Source organism: Idiotropiscis lumnitzeri, chromosome 21, assembly GCF_059441095.1.
Source record: "Idiotropiscis lumnitzeri isolate Australia: NSW breed Sydney's pygmy pipehorse chromosome 21, RoL_Ilum_1.0, whole genome shotgun sequence".
Classification (NCBI taxonomy): domain Eukaryota; kingdom Metazoa; phylum Chordata; class Actinopteri; order Syngnathiformes; family Syngnathidae; genus Idiotropiscis; species Idiotropiscis lumnitzeri.
The window spans coordinates 1,529,105-1,545,891 of NC_142411.1; the positions used below are offsets into that span (position 1 = coordinate 1,529,105).

General features: G+C 44.6%; 4 protein-coding genes across 7 annotated transcripts; 2 read left to right on the forward strand and 2 right to left on the reverse strand.

Moving 5' to 3' along the window:
* Nucleotides 1-968: 968 nt before the first annotated feature.
* Nucleotides 969-3,947, forward strand: LOC148316349 (cysteine-rich protein 2-like). The gene is made up of 8 exons (XM_088286885.1): nucleotides 969-1,290; nucleotides 1,969-2,063; nucleotides 2,178-2,235; nucleotides 2,349-2,474; nucleotides 2,591-2,659; nucleotides 3,034-3,128; nucleotides 3,195-3,252; nucleotides 3,333-3,947. Exons 1-8 carry the CDS (start codon nucleotides 1,248-1,250, stop codon nucleotides 3,389-3,391), a joined length of 603 nt encoding a protein of 200 aa, XP_088143011.1. The 5' UTR covers nucleotides 969-1,247; the 3' UTR covers nucleotides 3,392-3,947.
* A 34-nt stretch (nucleotides 3,948-3,981) lies between these two features.
* Nucleotides 3,982-6,719, forward strand: arv1 (ARV1 fatty acid homeostasis modulator). 2 transcript variants are annotated; one of them, XM_088286884.1, is made up of 6 exons: nucleotides 3,982-4,234; nucleotides 4,888-5,007; nucleotides 5,320-5,473; nucleotides 5,559-5,792; nucleotides 5,866-6,009; nucleotides 6,172-6,719. In XM_088286884.1, exons 1-5 carry the CDS (start codon nucleotides 4,139-4,141, stop codon nucleotides 5,991-5,993), a joined length of 732 nt encoding a protein of 243 aa, XP_088143010.1. In that variant the 5' UTR covers nucleotides 3,982-4,138; the 3' UTR covers nucleotides 5,994-6,009; nucleotides 6,172-6,719. The 2 variants fall into 2 exon arrangements, with proteins under 2 accessions (XP_088143010.1, XP_088143009.1); XM_088286883.1 differs by having other exon boundaries at nucleotides 5,866-5,988.
* Nucleotides 5,500-12,122, reverse strand: fam89a (family with sequence similarity 89 member A). 3 transcript variants are annotated; one of them, XR_015840235.1, is made up of 4 exons: nucleotides 11,654-12,122; nucleotides 9,931-10,210; nucleotides 5,838-6,000; nucleotides 5,500-5,776 (listed from the first exon to the last, which is right to left on the reverse strand). XR_015840235.1 is itself a non-coding variant. In XM_088286887.1 (3 exons), exons 1-2 carry the CDS (start codon nucleotides 11,900-11,902, stop codon nucleotides 9,935-9,937), a joined length of 525 nt encoding a protein of 174 aa, XP_088143013.1. In that variant the 5' UTR covers nucleotides 11,903-12,122; the 3' UTR covers nucleotides 5,500-5,776; nucleotides 9,931-9,934. The 3 variants fall into 3 exon arrangements, 2 of the variants coding, with proteins under 2 accessions (XP_088143013.1, XP_088143012.1); XM_088286887.1 differs by lacking the exon at nucleotides 5,838-6,000; XM_088286886.1 differs by lacking the exons at nucleotides 5,500-5,776; nucleotides 5,838-6,000 and having other exon boundaries at nucleotides 7,847-10,210; nucleotides 11,654-12,121.
* Nucleotides 12,123-13,528: 1,406 nt separating this feature from the next.
* Nucleotides 13,529-16,786, reverse strand: sprtn (SprT-like N-terminal domain). The gene is made up of 5 exons (XM_088286400.1): nucleotides 16,349-16,786; nucleotides 15,943-16,042; nucleotides 15,626-15,754; nucleotides 15,284-15,545; nucleotides 13,529-15,135 (listed from the first exon to the last, which is right to left on the reverse strand). The coding sequence occupies exons 1-5, from the start codon at nucleotides 16,594-16,596 to the stop codon at nucleotides 14,402-14,404; spliced, it is 1,473 nt and encodes a 490-aa protein (XP_088142526.1). The 5' UTR covers nucleotides 16,597-16,786; the 3' UTR covers nucleotides 13,529-14,401.
* Nucleotide 16,787: the final 1 nt, after the last annotated feature.

Consider the following 16,787-nt stretch of genomic DNA (forward strand, 5'->3'; position numbering starts at 1 on the left):
GAAAAAAAGGAGGACTTTATATCTGTAATTAAAAAGCCTTCTGAGCGTTTTTAAAAGCAGTTGAAAAACCATTTGCCAAGTTGAGAGTTTGCATTTTTTAAAATAAAAAATATTTAAATTGGTTGTTTTTTTTAACTCTATTGATTGTAATGTTTGAACATCTATATTTTTAAAGCACTTTTTGAATCTTAGAAATACAATTTACTTATATTTATACTCTTACGTCCTTATCCAATGACGTGCTTCTATACTTAATTACATTTTATTTATTCACTTACATAAATACTCACATACTTAGCGTACTTCCTGACTTACAGTACTTTTACTGACGCGCATGCATTCACGCACACGCACGCGCGCACGAATTCAGGCGTGATGGCTTTGTTCGACATCACATCCCTTTGTCCTTAACTGTATTAATTGAGCAACCCCCGACCCCCCCGGAAAAAAAATAACTGTCACTTCTTCATGATCAACACGCTCGGTAATGACACGATCGTTACTATTCGATGACCAGCAAGTCCTCGGGCGCCACCTGGTGCCCATTGATTGCTATTGAAAGGTCCTTCAAGTTGACTTTATACAATCTGAATAGTAAATAACCTCAGTGCAATTTAATTTTGTAATTAATTATTACGTAGGGAAATTAATTATGTCGGGATTATGATTATCTACATAATCACCTAAACGGACAAATATCGAATTGTGTTTTATTCGTCACCACTTGTTCGGTGGATTTACGTCACGTGACAATCAGGCCGCAAGCGAGAAGCAGACCCAAGTCTGTCAACGGAAGTTGCATTACGGAAAATTGACAAAAGTTGTGTTTTTTGAACTGCTCGTGTTACTATTTTTAGCTCGCATGCACTTTGAGGGCGCACCCAGACGTCCATTTAACATTCCGGCACAAGAGACGTGTTGCCTAGCAACTGCGGGGCAAACGGACACAAAAGATGCTAAAAGGCGATCAGGCGACGTTTTATGGTGACGCCGCAAAGTGTCGGCTTGACAAATAACTTCAATGCATTTTTAAAAAATATTTTTCTCATAAAATAAAACGCCATTGGACGCTCAGTAAAAGCGTTGCTCGCAAGGGGCGCGATTATGCAAATGAGCCAGACGAAAGGAGGACCTCTGACGTCACCGAGGTGCGTTCTTGTATTGCCCGGTGCAAACGCGAACTCGCCGGCGTGTGGCAAGTGTCGTGCACGCCTTAGCAGAGCCCAAGAGGCCTTTCTGCCCCCTCCATGGCGTCAACCTGCCCCAAGTGCGACAAGGCGGTGTTTTTTGGTGAGTCGGACAAATTTCTTTGTGTCCTTCACAGTCGTCTCAAATGACACGACGTCATTTTTATCTTCTGTATTTTAAGTATTACGTATTGAGGAAAGGTTGATTATCACTCATTTGGAATTTGACATTATCGCCATTGGATATTCTAAAACTATGGTTTTAGATCACATATTAATAACTTCTGTATCACTCAGGGTAGATTCTCAATTCTGTTATTAAGATTCCTATATATATATATATATAATATATAATATTATATTATATGATATAATATTATATTATAATATTTGCTCAAAAGATTGCCAGCTCAAAATGTGAACATGATGAAGCTCCAGACCTAAAGGACGCAAGATGGTGATAAGATGCTGATAAAAAAATACAAATAAAAAACAATCACATGAGCAGCAGCAGGCGTCCTGTCAGCTGGAATATTCTTGGACGACAACCAGATGATAGTGAGCCACTCTGGCGGGTTTCCTGCCCCCCCCCCCCCTGGACCACCAATCAACTTTGGTCTTTTTGAAACAACTTCAAGCGACAATAATATCAAAACGTGCATAGATGTTGTTTGCATGCGGTAAACATAGAGCATGAGAAGATATACATTTTTTTCAAGTTTTGCACTGTTTGACAGCTGTGTGTGTGTGTGTGTGTGTGTGTGTGGGGGTGTGTCTACAGCTGAGAAAGTGTCGTCGTTAGGCAAAGACTGGCACAAGTTCTGCCTGAAATGCGAACGATGTAGCAAGACGCTTAACCCTGGTGGCCATGCGGAGGTACTGAAGGCGCTTTCATCTTATTACCATTCGACGTCTGGCATATTAACGTTTTTTTTTTGTTTGTTTATTTTTACGACACACTCAAGTTTCTTCGTTTTCTGTAATTTGCAGCATGAAGGAAAACCTTTCTGCCACAAGCCGTGCTACGCTACCCTCTATGGACCAAAAGGTGATTTTTTTAAAATTTTCTTTTATTGCTCATGTTTTAAAATGGCTAACCGATATTATTATTATTGACATGTGATCTTGAAACGGCGCGTGACCCGTTTGAATGCGTTTCAGGAGTGAACATCGGTGGAGCCGGCTGCTACGTTTATAGCGCAACCGCCAACGAGGCCCCGGCTGCCGTTACCATGGTAACCAAAGCGGAGGAGGAGAAAAAAGTCGCCTCTCGGGGACCGGTGAAGGGTGAGAAATATGTGGACTAAAAATAGAAAGAAATGTTGCTCGTTTTTTAAAAAAATGACAGTTGTGGGAGAGTAGCAGCGAAAGAATTTTTTATTTTTTTTTTGTAATTCCCACAGCTGCCAGTTTCTCCGCAGTCTCTGGGGGACCGAACGTGTGTCCCGGCTGCAACAAGACGGTCTATTTTGGTGAGTGCGCTCATTGCCAACGTTGGGTCATGGGTACAACTTTGTACATGTACAAATAAGCACCGTTTCTGGTTCGAAAAGGTACGTTTTGTTGTTGTTGTTGTTGACATGGAACAAACAAAGGCTAGGCCAACGTGAATGTGTTTGAAAACAGCCCGCTGTTGTAAGAAATGTCGTTTAAAAAAATGTACAATCATCGTCGTTTACGGTTCTTGTGAAGAAAACAAATCGTTCTTCTCCAACGAGATCAACACATAAAAGTGAGGCCATCTTTTTTCTGGTAATGTCGTCGACCTTTTGCCCGAAACCGCCTACCCGAGACCCTGGATAGGATAAGCAGTAACCATGGTAACTGTGGGCATTTGCGTGTGTAGCCGAGAGAGTGTCATCTCTGGGGAAGAACTGGCACAAGCCGTGTCTGCGCTGCGAGAGATGCAACAAGACTCTGACGGCCGGCAGTCATGCCGAGGTGAGCGCTCTGCCGTGTTTTGTAGCAAGCGAAAGAAGCGATGTTATTTTGATGTTCACGTTTCAGCACGAGGGGCAGCCGTATTGCCACAAGCCTTGTTACGGCGTGCTGTTTGGACCGAAAGGTATGAAAGCGCATATCTTAACGTTGTCAAAACGGAAACGTTTCCGTAGATGTGGTGCAAACTGTTACTTTTGTCTGCAGGTGTGAACACGGGCGCTGTGGGCAGCTACATCTACGACAACCCTGAAGCTCAACACTGAACATGCGAAGAAAAACAACCCCCCAAAAAATTGTGATCTTGAAAAACTCCAGACACTTAGATCATTATAAAGCCATTAAGTATTATTTGGACACAAACAATACTTGGGTGTGACTTTTGCCAAACAATGAGTTGTTATGTATTCAGACAAGCTCGGCACGCAGACGGAAGATTTAAATTTGCGCTGAAATGTTGTACCGAAAGATGTTTACAGTCTTTATAAGTCATCATTTTGTGTGAATTGATGCTCACAATATTTGGTAGCCGTTTGATGCAGTTTGTGTGTACTTTTGTGTGCCGTTGCACTACATCACGCGAGTGAGCTGTTCCTAATTTTAAAAAAATAAACTAATTCAAGTAATTTTTCCAAAGAGGAAATGTAATCAATCTAAATGGACGCTGAAAATGCAGAAACAAACCACACAGTGTTCTTTGAGTATGAGCGATATAAGTTGTCTTTGTTTGATTCCTGATAACTACGTTTCCCAGAATCCCTTGCAGTTCAAAACTTTTCCCGTTGGTGACATTTTCAAAATAAATGCTAGGTGGTTCTTTCACATGCGGATTCGCCGGTGTTTAATTTCACAAGAATTCACTTGACACTTTTAGACTTTTTGGTTTAACTTGACCATTAACGCGATCATTTCCTTCGCACCCTGATGCATTCCGGAAAACGATTTGCTTCTTATTTTGAAAGGTGACGGACCAATGAGTGTTCACTACCGGTTTAGAATACTCGACGTGAAAAATGGCGGAAGCTGCCTTCAGGTGCATCGAGTGTAACGAAAAGGCGACGGAGTTACACCGAGATTACACCAACGGCATTCTGAAGATCACATTATGCGTGCGTTACATTGTCAAATGTTTCTATTTCGGTGTTTGGCTTTGTCGTCTTTTGGAAGCACGTCATGACAGTTTTCCGAATTTTTTTATTACGCCGAGCAAGCGTTATACATAAAAATATTTACTGTAATTATGAATTTTGACAACGGCGTGCTCAGATATACGAACGAATGTTCGAATTACTCCCAGCGTCGTAAAGCGAGGACCCAAGTCACTACACGGCACTGTGTTGACGTTTCCGTTTCGATGCTTTCATTCCATTACATGCTAATTACATACACGTGTTGATGAATCACAGGCACTCGAATTACACAATTCTTGCATTGCACAAATGGGTAAAAAATAACTTCTGGATTATTTTCGTCTTCTTCCCAGTGTGTTTGCTTTCTATATTATGTTAACAGGAAAACGTGAGCAATTCCAAATCCAGTTCGAGGTGGATTCCACAAGGGGGCGCACAAGCGGCAAAGGCTGACGTCATGAGAATCTGCCTTTTATTTTTGCAGCTGCTTCTAAAGTTGTCTTTCCCTCATTAACATACTTCTTAGCTATCTTAGTTATTTTATTCTAAAATAAGATATTTTACAGATATGTCATGTTGGATTTTAAAAAAAAGCGCCTTCTCTGCTCATTCTCACGCCTCCCTGTCTGTAGGTTTCCTGCCAGAAGCCGGTGGACAAGTACATCGAATACGATCCGGTCATCATCCTGATCGACGCCATCTTGTGCAAGACTCAAGCCTTCAGACACATTTTGTTCAACACGAGCTTGGATGTTAGTACGCAAGATTACGTGCAGAAACATAAAACACAAGCGTGCCAGACATTTTTAGAGCGGTTTTGACTGAGTCTCAAAGACCCACAAAATATTGTTCGATTTTTTTTTTCTTTCATTTATGAGACACGCACTCATGCTGTCAGAACACAAACTGTGACGTGCACACATTAACATGTTTTCCGTTCAAATGTACTCTTCAAATTATGGGACTAAAAGTTGTGAGGATGTTGTGAACGCTTCCCAATGAAAAAAAAAAAAGTTTTCATTCTTTGAAGTCATTGTCATCATGTAATGCGTTAATTCCGGCAGATCCACTGGAAGCTGTGCGTGTTCTGCCTGCTGTGCGAGGCCTACCTCAGGTGGTCGCTCCGACACGGCTCCGAGTCCAGCGACGACCCCGCTGACATCATCAGGTACACCAAGCAGTGGGAGTTCTACGGCATGGTGGCCTTGGCCGCGCTGGGTAAGACAAGCGGACCGAACGCACAACGTCGGAAACACGGCTCATGACCTTTCCGACATTTGCCGTTACCCGTCTTCCCGTGCAGAGCTGTTGGCGTTCTGCGGCGGCGTGCTGTTAGTGCTGAGAGCGACGGCGGCCATGTCGTCTCGTGACGGCGGCGCCGGCGTGGATTTCCATCTCCTCTTGCGAGCTCTGCTGCTGTCCTGCTACGGGAAAGTCCTCCTGGTGCCCGCCGTCATCTGGGAGCACGACTTTCTGCCGCTCTGCCTCGGTTTCATCAACGTTTTTGTGCTCACCTCCAACCTGCAGGCCGTCAGAGGTCAGCGATTGCATCGTGGGTGAAAGTGAAAGAGTGATGACGTACAGCAAGTGATTTTCTTTTTGGTCCACAGTGATCCTAAACTGCAGTAAGCGCTTGGCCTTGTGGTCCGTGTGCGTGGGTCTGCTGTCGGAGACGGTCGCGGTTCGGACGTGTCAAGCCGTCGCCGCCGCTGTTCAGGGGGCGCTCGTGTTTGGTTGAAATCAGCCTCATTTTTGTAAAAAAAACAAAAACAAATATATATATATATATAAATGCCTTTTTGTGATATTTATGTTTTAGTCAATGATGTTTTCTAATAAAAAAGCTTGCGTCGTTTATTTGGAAATATTTTGCATCACTAAATGAACACAAAACATCTTGGTCATATTTTTTTCAGTTGTGACGTCGCGACGAAAGAATGAAGGCCTGTGAGCAAAGGGCGTCCGGTTCGATCCCCAAGGAGACGTCGGGGACGGGACGGAGCGGAATACGATGCTGAATGTTGAAGCGGACCACAAAAAAAGCAGGAGACAAAAAAGTGCCTTTGGGTTCCATCAAATATTTGGACCCGGTCAGAAAGTCGACGAGTGCGGCATTGCAGCGCTTTAATCCGACTAATCGGATTAGGTCAACGGCCTCACGCAAGTCCGTTAGTGTTTCCTGGCAGCACGAGCCGCTAAAATGACAAGAAACGTGCGTCGAGCACGATGACGTCATCGAGATTTGCACAAATCTGATTGTTTTTGCGCGCATGGCTGCCTGTGTGGGTGTGGCTGTCTAGATATAAAATTGAATTTATACATATCCTTTCACGTCTTTTATTCAGTTTTAATCATGATAAAATATAAATGCATATAAAACATTTAGATTGCTTTTATTTGATTTCTAAACGATGGCAATGTATGTCCCGTCTTGCCGATCTCACCTGTTGCTAGGCAGATTTCACAGTTGCAATAACGTACAAAATGAGTTGATAATAAATATCATTTGTGTTTATCTTATAAAATCATTTAATATTCACACTTCGTATATTCTATTTCAAAACATTCATGTTCAAGTTAAAAACAAGTCATTGATGTCGTTTTCATATTTCCAATCAGAAAATTGCAAACCAAATCGAGTCGACTCGCTCAAAATGTGAAGAACGCACGATGATGAACGACAAAACATGAACATAAATTGCACCGCGATGTGACGACGACCATAGAATGATCTCCAGGCACGTTGCTTGGATTATGCTCATCTGCTCTAATCCGCAGACGGCCGCGCATGCACGCCGCAAAGCAGCACAAACATGCGCCACTCTCACTCCCTTTTTTTTTTTTTTATCCATGCCTGCTGCAGTTCTCTGATTACATTCAAGTGCCTCGTAATACATGCGGGAAATATGCAAAGTAGCTCATTTGCATACACACAACACACACGCGGTCACATGAAGAATTCTGCTTTCCAAAGAAAGGTCGATTATCGTGCTGGGACTCATACGGACAATTGCTTCCAATATTTTGGGGATTGTCTTGATTTGATCAATATTCGAAGAGTCACTCGGAATAAAAAAAATGCTTTTGTTTATACGCAAGAAATCTAAAATAAAAAAGCCACTTTTGACCCATTTATGTCCGACCGAGCAAGTTGAGCTCATCAATAGTTCGGAAGCAGAAGCGGCTGCAACTTCAAAGGCACCGAAATGCAGATTGAAGGCATTGAAATGCACAGCACGCAGCGATGCATTCAGGGAACAGCGAGAAAGTAGGCCACAAGACGCACATGGAGGAGGAGGAGGACATCCTGCACCCTCTTCGTGTACGTTCAAGCTTGAGGCCTTTCAGTTTCTCAATTCGAGGATTTGGATTTTTCCAGCCGACTTTGATATCTGGCGAAATAAAATGGCGATAACCGAAAAATATAGAATGAATAATCTGACTTCTGTCATACGTTATTTACTTAATTTTAAACTATACAGTTTGGGTTTGAATGTTATTTCCTTTATCCTATGTTGTTTTTTTTTTTGAATTTTTTAGAAGCGCTAATATGGGCCGGCATTAAGACACACAGGGGAAAAAAAAGCGTGGAAAGATCTGTAATCCTTTTATTAACTGATATGATCCAGAAAAGCAGCAGCGGTGTGGTTGTTTACAAAAGAGTGACAGTCAGAAACAACAACCAATGAAATCCTTCCTTGTTCTATCATCACGACACGATTAGAAAGCAAGCAAAAAAAAAAAGAAGACATTTTTCAAGAAAAATGCTACAATCTGGAAGCACGGCGTCATGTGCTTAGCTAGCGTTAGCGGCGGGAACATTTGTTGGATTTCAGAATTATTTTCAAAAAGGCTTAGTAGTAAAGCTTCAATATGGTAGCATAAATATTTGCATCCCCCATCCAAAAAAAAATTTTTTTTTTAAATCCGTCACTCACGTCACTGCCTATGCACTGCCCCCTACAGGTGCGGAATATAACTGGAAACCGGCCATTAATGATGTCTGGAAATGTTTTCCGCCGAATTGTAAGACTCGACAGACGTCGTGCGCTGAGCAGGTTAGCATCGAGCTGCTGGTGTACAATTTCAAGCATTCTCCTGTCGTTTAGATGGTAGATTCGGTGCTTTAAAAAAAATATTGAATACGGAGCAGCCTCAAGATATCTACTTGGACCAAAGTATGCTACATAGAGGAGGCAAAAACAGCGGAAAAAATTTCCAAACTAGCGCGTTTTACGGTGCGTTGCCAACCTGGACTTGCCAAAAAAATGGAGCAAAAATCAAATCTTAACCAAAGTGTCGCGATACACAATACAAGCAATATAATTTGTTATAAGTCAGTTAACGTACACACAAAAAAAAAAAAACACGACACGAAGCATAAATAGCCTCTAGCGTAACGATAAGCTAACAACTTGCATAGAAGCCTGACGACAAATTGTGACGAGTGAATACTTGAATTGAATTGGATGACACGGGCGTTGACGTCCATTTTAACACTTGAAAGTGTTGAGAGAAACGTTACGTTAGCAGTGCAGCTCGCCTGCGTGCAGCTTTGAGTCACCACTTGATCGATGAAGGCACTGCTCGTGAAGACATCCAATGACAAGTGTGCATCGTTTTTCACAGCTCGGACTCGATGACACGCGTCAGACAAAACATTCAAAAATACATTTCCATCGGGATAGATGTCAGATGACACTGATAAAGCTGCATTTGAATATCACGTGTTCATTCTTCAAGGTTGTTGAAAATGTCAGCTCAGCTAATATCGCGTATTCGCGCCAACTAAAGGCATCGCTAACCGCTTCGGTGTGGAGACATTCTTGGGGATTTTTTTTTGTACATTTTATGAAAGTTGTTATCTGGTGTTGCCAAGTACTGCACTGTCTTTGGTCATGTGACATCTACAGACGCATGTTAGAAACGTGACCATTTAAAAAAAACGATTGCATTTGCACCGAACTTGACGAAAACGCAAGACAACGAACGGACCGGGACGTCAAGTGCGCCGCCGTCGCTTCGCGAAACAAAACGTAGGAAAAGACCCTGTTTCAGATGCTTGCTACAAACGCACTAAATTGTTTCGTCGTCGTGAGCACTTTCACAAACTTGTGCTTCTCAAACGGATCGCAGCAGTCTGATCGCCGAGATCCGAAATACGACAGGGATGTCGCGAGATCCCACCAAAAACCCTCGAGGTGGCGTTCCCGAAATCGTCCCACCAAAATGCTCGCTTGCTTTCGATTTTTAGCGCAATCGGTAAAAAAAAAAAAAAAAGGCCGCCACCTCGTAGAATTTTGCCTCTCGAGGTCGTCACGATTTGTTTGGTAAACAAACTCTTTCTTGGCTGCGAACGCTTCCACGATATTGCGTTTTTTTTTTTTTAATATTATATAATAAATAATACAACTTTGTCCATATATTTATATGCACACCCCGCCGGATAGCGAAAGTGACCGGCATAAGTTTAGAAAAAAAAACAAAATCATCTAACATCCATATAGTATATTACTTTCTTTTTTTTTTTTTCTTTAAAGTAAACAAGTCTGATTGGACTCCATCGCGTGCAAGGAAGCTCAAGGCCGAGTGGGGGCCCCTTGCAGCATTAAAGTTCGACCGTAGGGGGCGCCACGAGGTCATAACATTCCCGGTGTAAACGGAAAGAAAAATACCACTTCAGATGGTGACCCGAAAGGATTCCCAGCTGTCGTCTTTGCCGAGCCCGGCGTCGCTCGTGCCCGCCGCCGTCCCGCCGCCGTCCGAGTGCTCGTCGGTGGGCGTGGCGCCCGGCTCGCCGTAGTACTCGTCGTCCTCGTCGAAGTAGCCGTTCTCCATCATGCCGAGGCTGGAGGCGGCGCTCAAGTCCTGGCAGCTGCCTTTGTACTCCTGGATGGACTCGTGCAGCGACCACAGCTGACACAGCAGCGACATGTCTTGTTGACGCAAGCCCACCTGGAGGGCGGCACCCGGCGGCAAAAACGTCAAGCTTCAGTTTGGCTCAAATTCACATTTGAAAGCACGACGAAAAACGCTGCCTTGTTGTTCGGGATGAGTGTCAAATTTAAACATTTTGCAAAACAATTCAAGCTGTCATTCCAGGTCACAATGGTCAACTTTTTTTTTTTTTGCACGTACCCGCCGAGCAAATATAGATGAGCTCCTGCGGTCATGTGACCATTTCGACTCAAGCGAATGGCGTTCCTAACTTGGCACGGCTCATTCCGACCCAACCAGTTTGCTGCTTGAGGAGCGTCGCCTCAACAAATCCGTCAAGCCAAACTCTTTCCAACTCAAGAATAGCAACGCCGATCGAACGAGCGACAGGCCTGCTGTCACGCTGCTTTCTTGAAACGACGACGACGACGACTTCATACCTGTGTGACGGCGCCAATTAAAAGCGAGCTTTGCTATCTTTTTGACAAAAACGTTTACTGACAGATGCTAAGCAGAGTTCCGCATTTCGATGTGACTTTTCCCGCTTGCCACCCAACTGACAAGGCGCATTTGCGTGACCCGAGGTCGACCGTGTTGTCCGAGTCAACAAATCACGACAACGCTAACAAATAAGTCGCAACCTGAGGGCTTCCAAATTGGATTTTAGCAGAGCTCGTATGAAAAGAAAAATAAATCAAATAAATCAAGTGACGGGTTGTGATCAGCAGAACCACCGTGGACGAATTCATGAGAACTGGTTTGGTTCTGATAGGGAGAGCCCTGGCTGCAGGCAAGGAAATGAAGGGGGGGGGCGGCAGGCGGGGGGGCATTCTGTCTGCATGTCAAACATTCTTTTGTGTGTAATAAAAGCATGCCAGGTCAAGTTGAACATGTTAATTGTACAACAATTGTGGATGCAGAAGAGTTGTGTCAACCAATGAAAGAAAAAAAAACACATTTTCCATTTCAATCACGAACATGAAAATATTTCTTGAGGAACATTCAAGCAACTAAATATTCTTCAGCCACAGATTAGTGATAGAAACACATTAAAAATGTTCATTGGCATTTAAAGTGTGAACTGGAAATAACTAGAGCCGAATTTGGCAGAAAATGCCAACATGGGAAAAGATGAAACAAATGTGACATTTTGGGGACATGCATACAGTCAAATCTGGATGTGACATCAAAATTTGAAAGTTTCTCGAGGGACTCTGGCATTTCAATCACTTGCAATTAGAGAGTTACAGATGACCGTGAGTTGCAAGCCATCTGAAAGTTGCCTTTTGTTTTGACCAAGGTTGTCAAATGCACATAACACACAAGCCGAGTTTGCCATTAAATGCCAATATGATCATAAACTATCATTTAAAGCTATTACGGGAAGGGTATATAACCCAAAACGCGAGGTGCCATGGAAATCGACGCGATGTTCAAGGGAGTGTGGCTCCGCAGCTTTACCATTTCTTTCCGCAGCAGCGCCAGGGCGGCGTCGAGGTTGGCCGGCTTGCCCGCCAGTAGGCCGTCGGTGTTGTTGCGTCCTCGGCTCAGGTCGTCCTGGATCATGGTTTTTTTCACGTACATGCGCTCCATGTCCCTCCACGAGCCGCCGCTCGAGTTGAGCAAGCCGCTCAGGCTCTTCGGCAGCGGCGGCAGCCCGTCGATGCTCGCCATTCCGCCCGCCGAGCCGTTGGACGACTTCCCGTTCATGGCGACGCGAAAGCCCAACGCGGACAATGTCACTTTTGACGAATCTCACAGACGGGGACTTTTTCGTTTGTTTATTTGTTTTCGAGATTGAAGCAACTGTAAAGGAGCCGCGCGAGACCGACTTGACTACACTTCGCACCGACACGAACAGCGTCGCTTAGCTCGCGTGTTGCTTCTCGTTGGCGACGCCATGTCAAGTCAAACATGACGCGGGAGGAGAACTTCCGGTTGACACTTCGAATGCCAACGACGCTTCAGAGATTTACGCAATAGTCAAATAACATGTTTGCGTATGTATATGACACTAATTGGTTATATTTCACAACATTAGGTCACCTAATTTATTAAAAGTGATTCACCTTGCGAGGAAATTGAAGAACATTGTTATTTTATTTTTAGGTCAACTTCCGGTCTGTCTGTATGTTGGTTCCGTTAAATATGACGCTGCAAGTACAATAACTTCCTGTGATTTTAACTGGGCGTCTCCTCTGCAGCCAGTTAACACAAATTCTCTCATTCTTTTCAACCTTTTTAATCTTCATTTTCGTTCAGATTTCTGTTTAATAAATACCAAACACTAAAAAGTAAAAAAAAAAAAGGGTGCGTTTTGATTTGTACGTTTTGTCATTATTTGATATTTGATCCATCATGTTAAATCCAAGCAATAAAACTCTGTGTGCGTGCGCGTGTGTGTGTGCGTGTGCACGCGTGAGACAATAGTACAAAAGACAGATGGTGGGCTTCACTTCCAGCCCCACCAGCAGGCCCTGGCACCACAATAACAGGACAATAATATTGAAAACAGTGCACAAAGCATCACGCACGCGCATACACGCACACACACACACACACACACACACACAAACAGCACTTCAAGGAGAACTAAACTAAAGATGTTAAAACTGTTGCATTTCACACATGCATATAGTTTGCCAGCTGCTGTTGTTCTCTATTATCTATTCAAAAACCAAACATAATACAAGTCATAATTCACAAAATGCACACTACTTTATAAAGATGTAATTGATTCAAATAGAAAAATGTCATGTTGCCAGTCGCAGCCCTGCAGGCCACATGAGGCACTTTCCCTAACGCCTTTTCCATGTTTATGTCCTGGAAAGCAAAACTGAAATCCTTACTTTTCTAGCAATTAGCCGCATAGCGTAAAGCGGCTGATCCACGACCAACTGTTTCCACTGTACGTTATTATCGTCAGTGTGCTGACACCAAAAGATTAAGCGTGTGGGACACGACCCCCTGTTGGGGATGCAAACAAACCCCGGGAGGCATCGGCTAATCCTAGGCCATAAAAAGAACAAGTTAGCATCAGTGGCTAATAAGCATTAAAAAAAAAAGGCGGCGTTTGATAATTAGCTACAACAACAATTAGATGCTAACAAAGTACTCTCGAGTCAGCTTCTTACTAAGTATTCTTGATTTATTATTCATGCTCAGCAGCAGCTGTTGGCTGACATTTTGCAAGATAGCAACGGACGGAGAGAAAGTCGGGCGAACAGCTACTAGTTCGCCGCTTACTTGGTGCCTGCAAAGCGTTAAAAGATGTTTTTAAAGGATGTATTTGTGCAGGGATGGTTTCTTTTCACCCAGTGACTAAAAATACACATTTCTTTTCCTCCATGTGGACCAGCAGCTGGCACTCTTACAGCCATTGACCTCTGACCTCAGCCCTGCCACGCCCACACCTAGAAGCGCCTCTTCATTTTTGAAAGGCAACAAACAAGGGAATAAATATATATATAAAAAAAACATCATGCAGCTTTTAGGTTGACAAATGAGCACTAAAATACAGACTGAATTGAAAAAAACTTTATGAACATTTTAAACTGTAAAAACACTTAAAAGTTGAACATATAAATATCTAAATGTGTACAAATATATAAAATCTATATTTGGTAACATCATAAAATCAATCAGCGCGAACCCGACAGCCACGGAGGCTCGAACCGAAAATAAATGGCGAGGGAAACGTGACTCCTCGCCGAGGGCAACGAGTCGTTTGCTGCTTGACGGCAGAAACAAGAACGCCGCGTTTTGGTTTATGATTAGAAGTGGATCAAAATGTGAAGTGTGAAACGGCGGCCGAAAAAGACAACGTGACATTTCGTAAAGCAAAACTGAGCGTCTTGGTAATAACAAAACAAACCAAGTTCAAACTTCGTATTTTGTGCAAAATCCTCCGAACATTCTTCACCTTCCGCTTTTTCTTAATCTTATTATTGTGATTGTCTTTTTTGTACCGCTGTTACACTGACGGCTGTTTCTAATATTTTGACCCTCAGTCTCTTCTAAAATATTTTCCAAAACATGCCTTAGTCCTTGTCAATTAACAAGTTGGACGATTCACAAAAGGGGAAATATATGAATAAGATGCTGAATAATATAAAAATATTAAGAAGAGCTGTCAGCATAACGCAGTAAAAAAAGCACAAGCACAATAATGAAGACGTTTGAAATCAAAAACGCGTTTCTGCAGCTGGTTCAGCACAGGCAGGAGTCCAGATGGACGTTGATTTCATATTCCGGCACGCTGGCCTGACACACGGGACATGTGACCATCGGCGCCGAAGACGGTGCTGATGACGACGAGGCGGCGGCGGCGGCGGCGGCGGCGGCGTGGCTACTCGTTGCCGCCGATGCCGTGTCGTCTTTGCTCTCCATCTTCAGCCTCTTGTTGAAGAGCTCAAAGACGGCGGCCGAGTCGTCCAGAGCTCTCTTCTTCCACTGCGGCGAAGCGGACGAACGCGCTGACGGCGGAGGCGATGACGTGGAATGATCGGTACTGTGATGATTAGGAGAAGCGGAAGGAGGAACCAAAGTCCAAGTCGGGGACTTTGTTTTACTCGGCAAGTCGGTGACGGGCGAATGATTTGTTGACTTGTTGAACAAAATAGAAACGGGCGGCCGCTTCCGTCTAGTCGCTTCTTCATTGTCGCCAACGCCGCCGCCTCGATTCGGCTTTTGGATCAGGACGGGCGATCCGTTAATGTTGACAAACGCTCGAGTATTTGCGACGGACTTCTTGGCGGGCACCTTCAGGTTCTGCGGCGCTGGCGCTCTGACGGCGGGAAAGACGCGAGCCGGCGGCGAAAGCGTGACGAGCTTACTGGCAGAGGAGGAGGCGGGGCCAGCTGACGACGTCGCGGAGGAGGACTTGGCGCCCAGGACGAAGCCTTTGCCGCTGAACGCAAACACGTCCCGAATGTCTTGACTTCCTGAAATTGACAGAAGAGCACAACGCAGTTTATCAATCAAGAATTTCATCTGTATGGATTTGTCACGCCAAAATATTTGCAAATTCGATTTATAAAAAGATGAACAAACCAAGTCAAAAGAAATTCATGAAAAAAAGAATGAGATTACCTGCAGGTTTAGCAATGGCTGGCATGGTTTTGTCTTTTTTGGCCTCCTTCTTCTTTCCGTAGCCGTCGGGCTCCTTCACCTTGATGTAGGTGCCCCCGCACGTCCTCTGATGCTCCTCCCACCAGGGGTCCTGGGCCGAGGGGGCCCGATTCATGGCCCGCTTGACGAAGCCCAAGTAGGGCTTGCGCATCTGGCACGGCCCGTCGCAGCGCCACCAGTGCTGGCGATACACGTCCACCTCGTCGTTGAAGCTGTGGTACACCTGGCAGGAAGGGGGAGGGGCTTCCATTTAAGAAAAAAACATGAAAAATCATCGCGAGGCGAGCGCAGGAGGAGGCTCACGGTGATGTTGGCGCCGCTGTCCTTATTGATGCGGTTCATGTGCTTGCAGAACTCGGGCCCGTGGCCGTCGCGGTCTCGGTTGTTCTGCGTCACGAACAGCAGCGCGTGGATCATCTCGTGCAGCAGCGTCTGACCACGCAAGCCAAATACACCACACATTACGTCGTGCATTACAGAATAATAAGCATATTATGCAACACTACAGACATTTGGGCCTTGTCCATATGAATGTGTTTTAAAATTAAAAATCCAGCACTTCCGAGGCGTACCCATCGGCGCTCGATCGAGCACGATATGTTCCGCCGCGGTGCTCTCACCTCCACCAGGTCTTTGCGAGGTCTGAGCTTGAGCAGCGGCTCGCTGAGTCTGATCGAACAAAGTCCACCGCGACCCTCGTAAGAACACACGCCGGCACACCTGCGACAGCAGACAACATTTAGTGAAAACAATAACAGAGGTTTGAACAATTAGCAATTGTTAAAGACACTTCAAAGTGAATTTTGAGATTTTCTTCGAAATCGTCACACGTTTGAAGAGAAGGACCATTTAGAGTGCCTCATTGTTGGCCTTGAGTGCAGAGAAAGGCCAGAGGAGAGGAACTTGTTTTTCTTTACAAATGAAACATGACAGCCAGCGAGTGGACAGGCACTTGGTGCTGGCGTGCCCACTTTAGAGTGCCTCGTTGTCGCTTTAAACGAATCATTTTTTTTCTGCACAACTCACAGGGTCATCCTGGGACTCCACTTGACTTCCACGCCGCTTAGTTTGCCCCAAAAGAACCTGTCGTTGAACTCCAGGAACATCGCGCGCACGTCGGGCGTGGGATCCAGCGTCTCCCACGACGCGTCCACGACGGACAGCGGCCTTGCGGGCTTCCAGGGGACGAGTCGCCCGCCGAGCAGCTCCACATCACCCGCTTCATTGTCGAACTGCTCCTGAAGCTGCAGGGCGAACGCATAGTCGTCATCCATGTCACGTCTAAAGCCGAGGCCTCCCAAAAAAGTGACACTGACACTGCAACTCGAAGAGCGCCTGTCTAGTGTAAACTCTGTGGCCACTTATTGTCAAATTAATATTTTTTATACTACATGAAGGAAATTAACGACTAACTGAGCTGTTTACGCCGAATGGCGCCAGTATGTCTTATTGTGAAACGGAATGC

What these genes read in the sequence shown, in the direction of transcription:
- LOC148316349 (XM_088286885.1), top strand. Translation starts at nt 1,248, where the DNA reads ATGGCGTCAACCTGCCCCAAGTGCGACAAGGCGGTGTTTTTTG. An exon ending in TACCCTCTATGGACCAAAAG is followed by an intron (nt 2,236 to 2,348) that starts GTGATTTTTTTA and finishes AATGCGTTTCAG; the next exon opens with GAGTGAACATCGGTGGAGCC. An exon ending in CAACAAGACGGTCTATTTTG is followed by an intron (nt 2,660 to 3,033) that starts GTGAGTGCGCTC and finishes TTGCGTGTGTAG; the next exon opens with CCGAGAGAGTGTCATCTCTG.
- arv1 (XM_088286883.1), top strand. Translation starts at nt 4,139, where the DNA reads ATGGCGGAAGCTGCCTTCAGGTGCATCGAGTGTAACGAAAAGGCGACG. An exon ending in GGTGGCCTTGGCCGCGCTGG is followed by an intron (nt 5,474 to 5,558) that starts GTAAGACAAGCG and finishes CTTCCCGTGCAG; the next exon opens with AGCTGTTGGCGTTCTGCGGC. An exon ending in TCAGGGGGCGCTCGTGTTTG is followed by an intron (nt 5,989 to 6,171) that starts GTTGAAATCAGC and finishes TATTTTTTTCAG; the next exon opens with TTGTGACGTCGCGACGAAAG.
- fam89a (XM_088286887.1), bottom strand. Translation starts at nt 11,902, where the DNA reads ATGAACGGGAAGTCGTCCAACGGCTCGGCGGGCGGAATGGCGAGCATC. An exon ending in CGCTGCTGCGGAAAGAAATG is followed by an intron (nt 10,211 to 11,653) that starts GTAAAGCTGCGG and finishes GCCGCCCTCCAG; the next exon opens with GTGGGCTTGCGTCAACAAGA.
- sprtn (XM_088286400.1), bottom strand. Translation starts at nt 16,596, where the DNA reads ATGGATGACGACTATGCGTTCGCCCTGCAGCTTCAGGAGCAGTTCGAC. An exon ending in TGGAGTCCCAGGATGACCCT is followed by an intron (nt 16,043 to 16,348) that starts GTGAGTTGTGCA and finishes CTGCTGTCGCAG; the next exon opens with GTGTGCCGGCGTGTGTTCTT. An exon ending in AGCCATTGCTAAACCTGCAG is followed by an intron (nt 15,136 to 15,283) that starts GTAATCTCATTC and finishes TGTCAATTTCAG; the next exon opens with GAAGTCAAGACATTCGGGAC.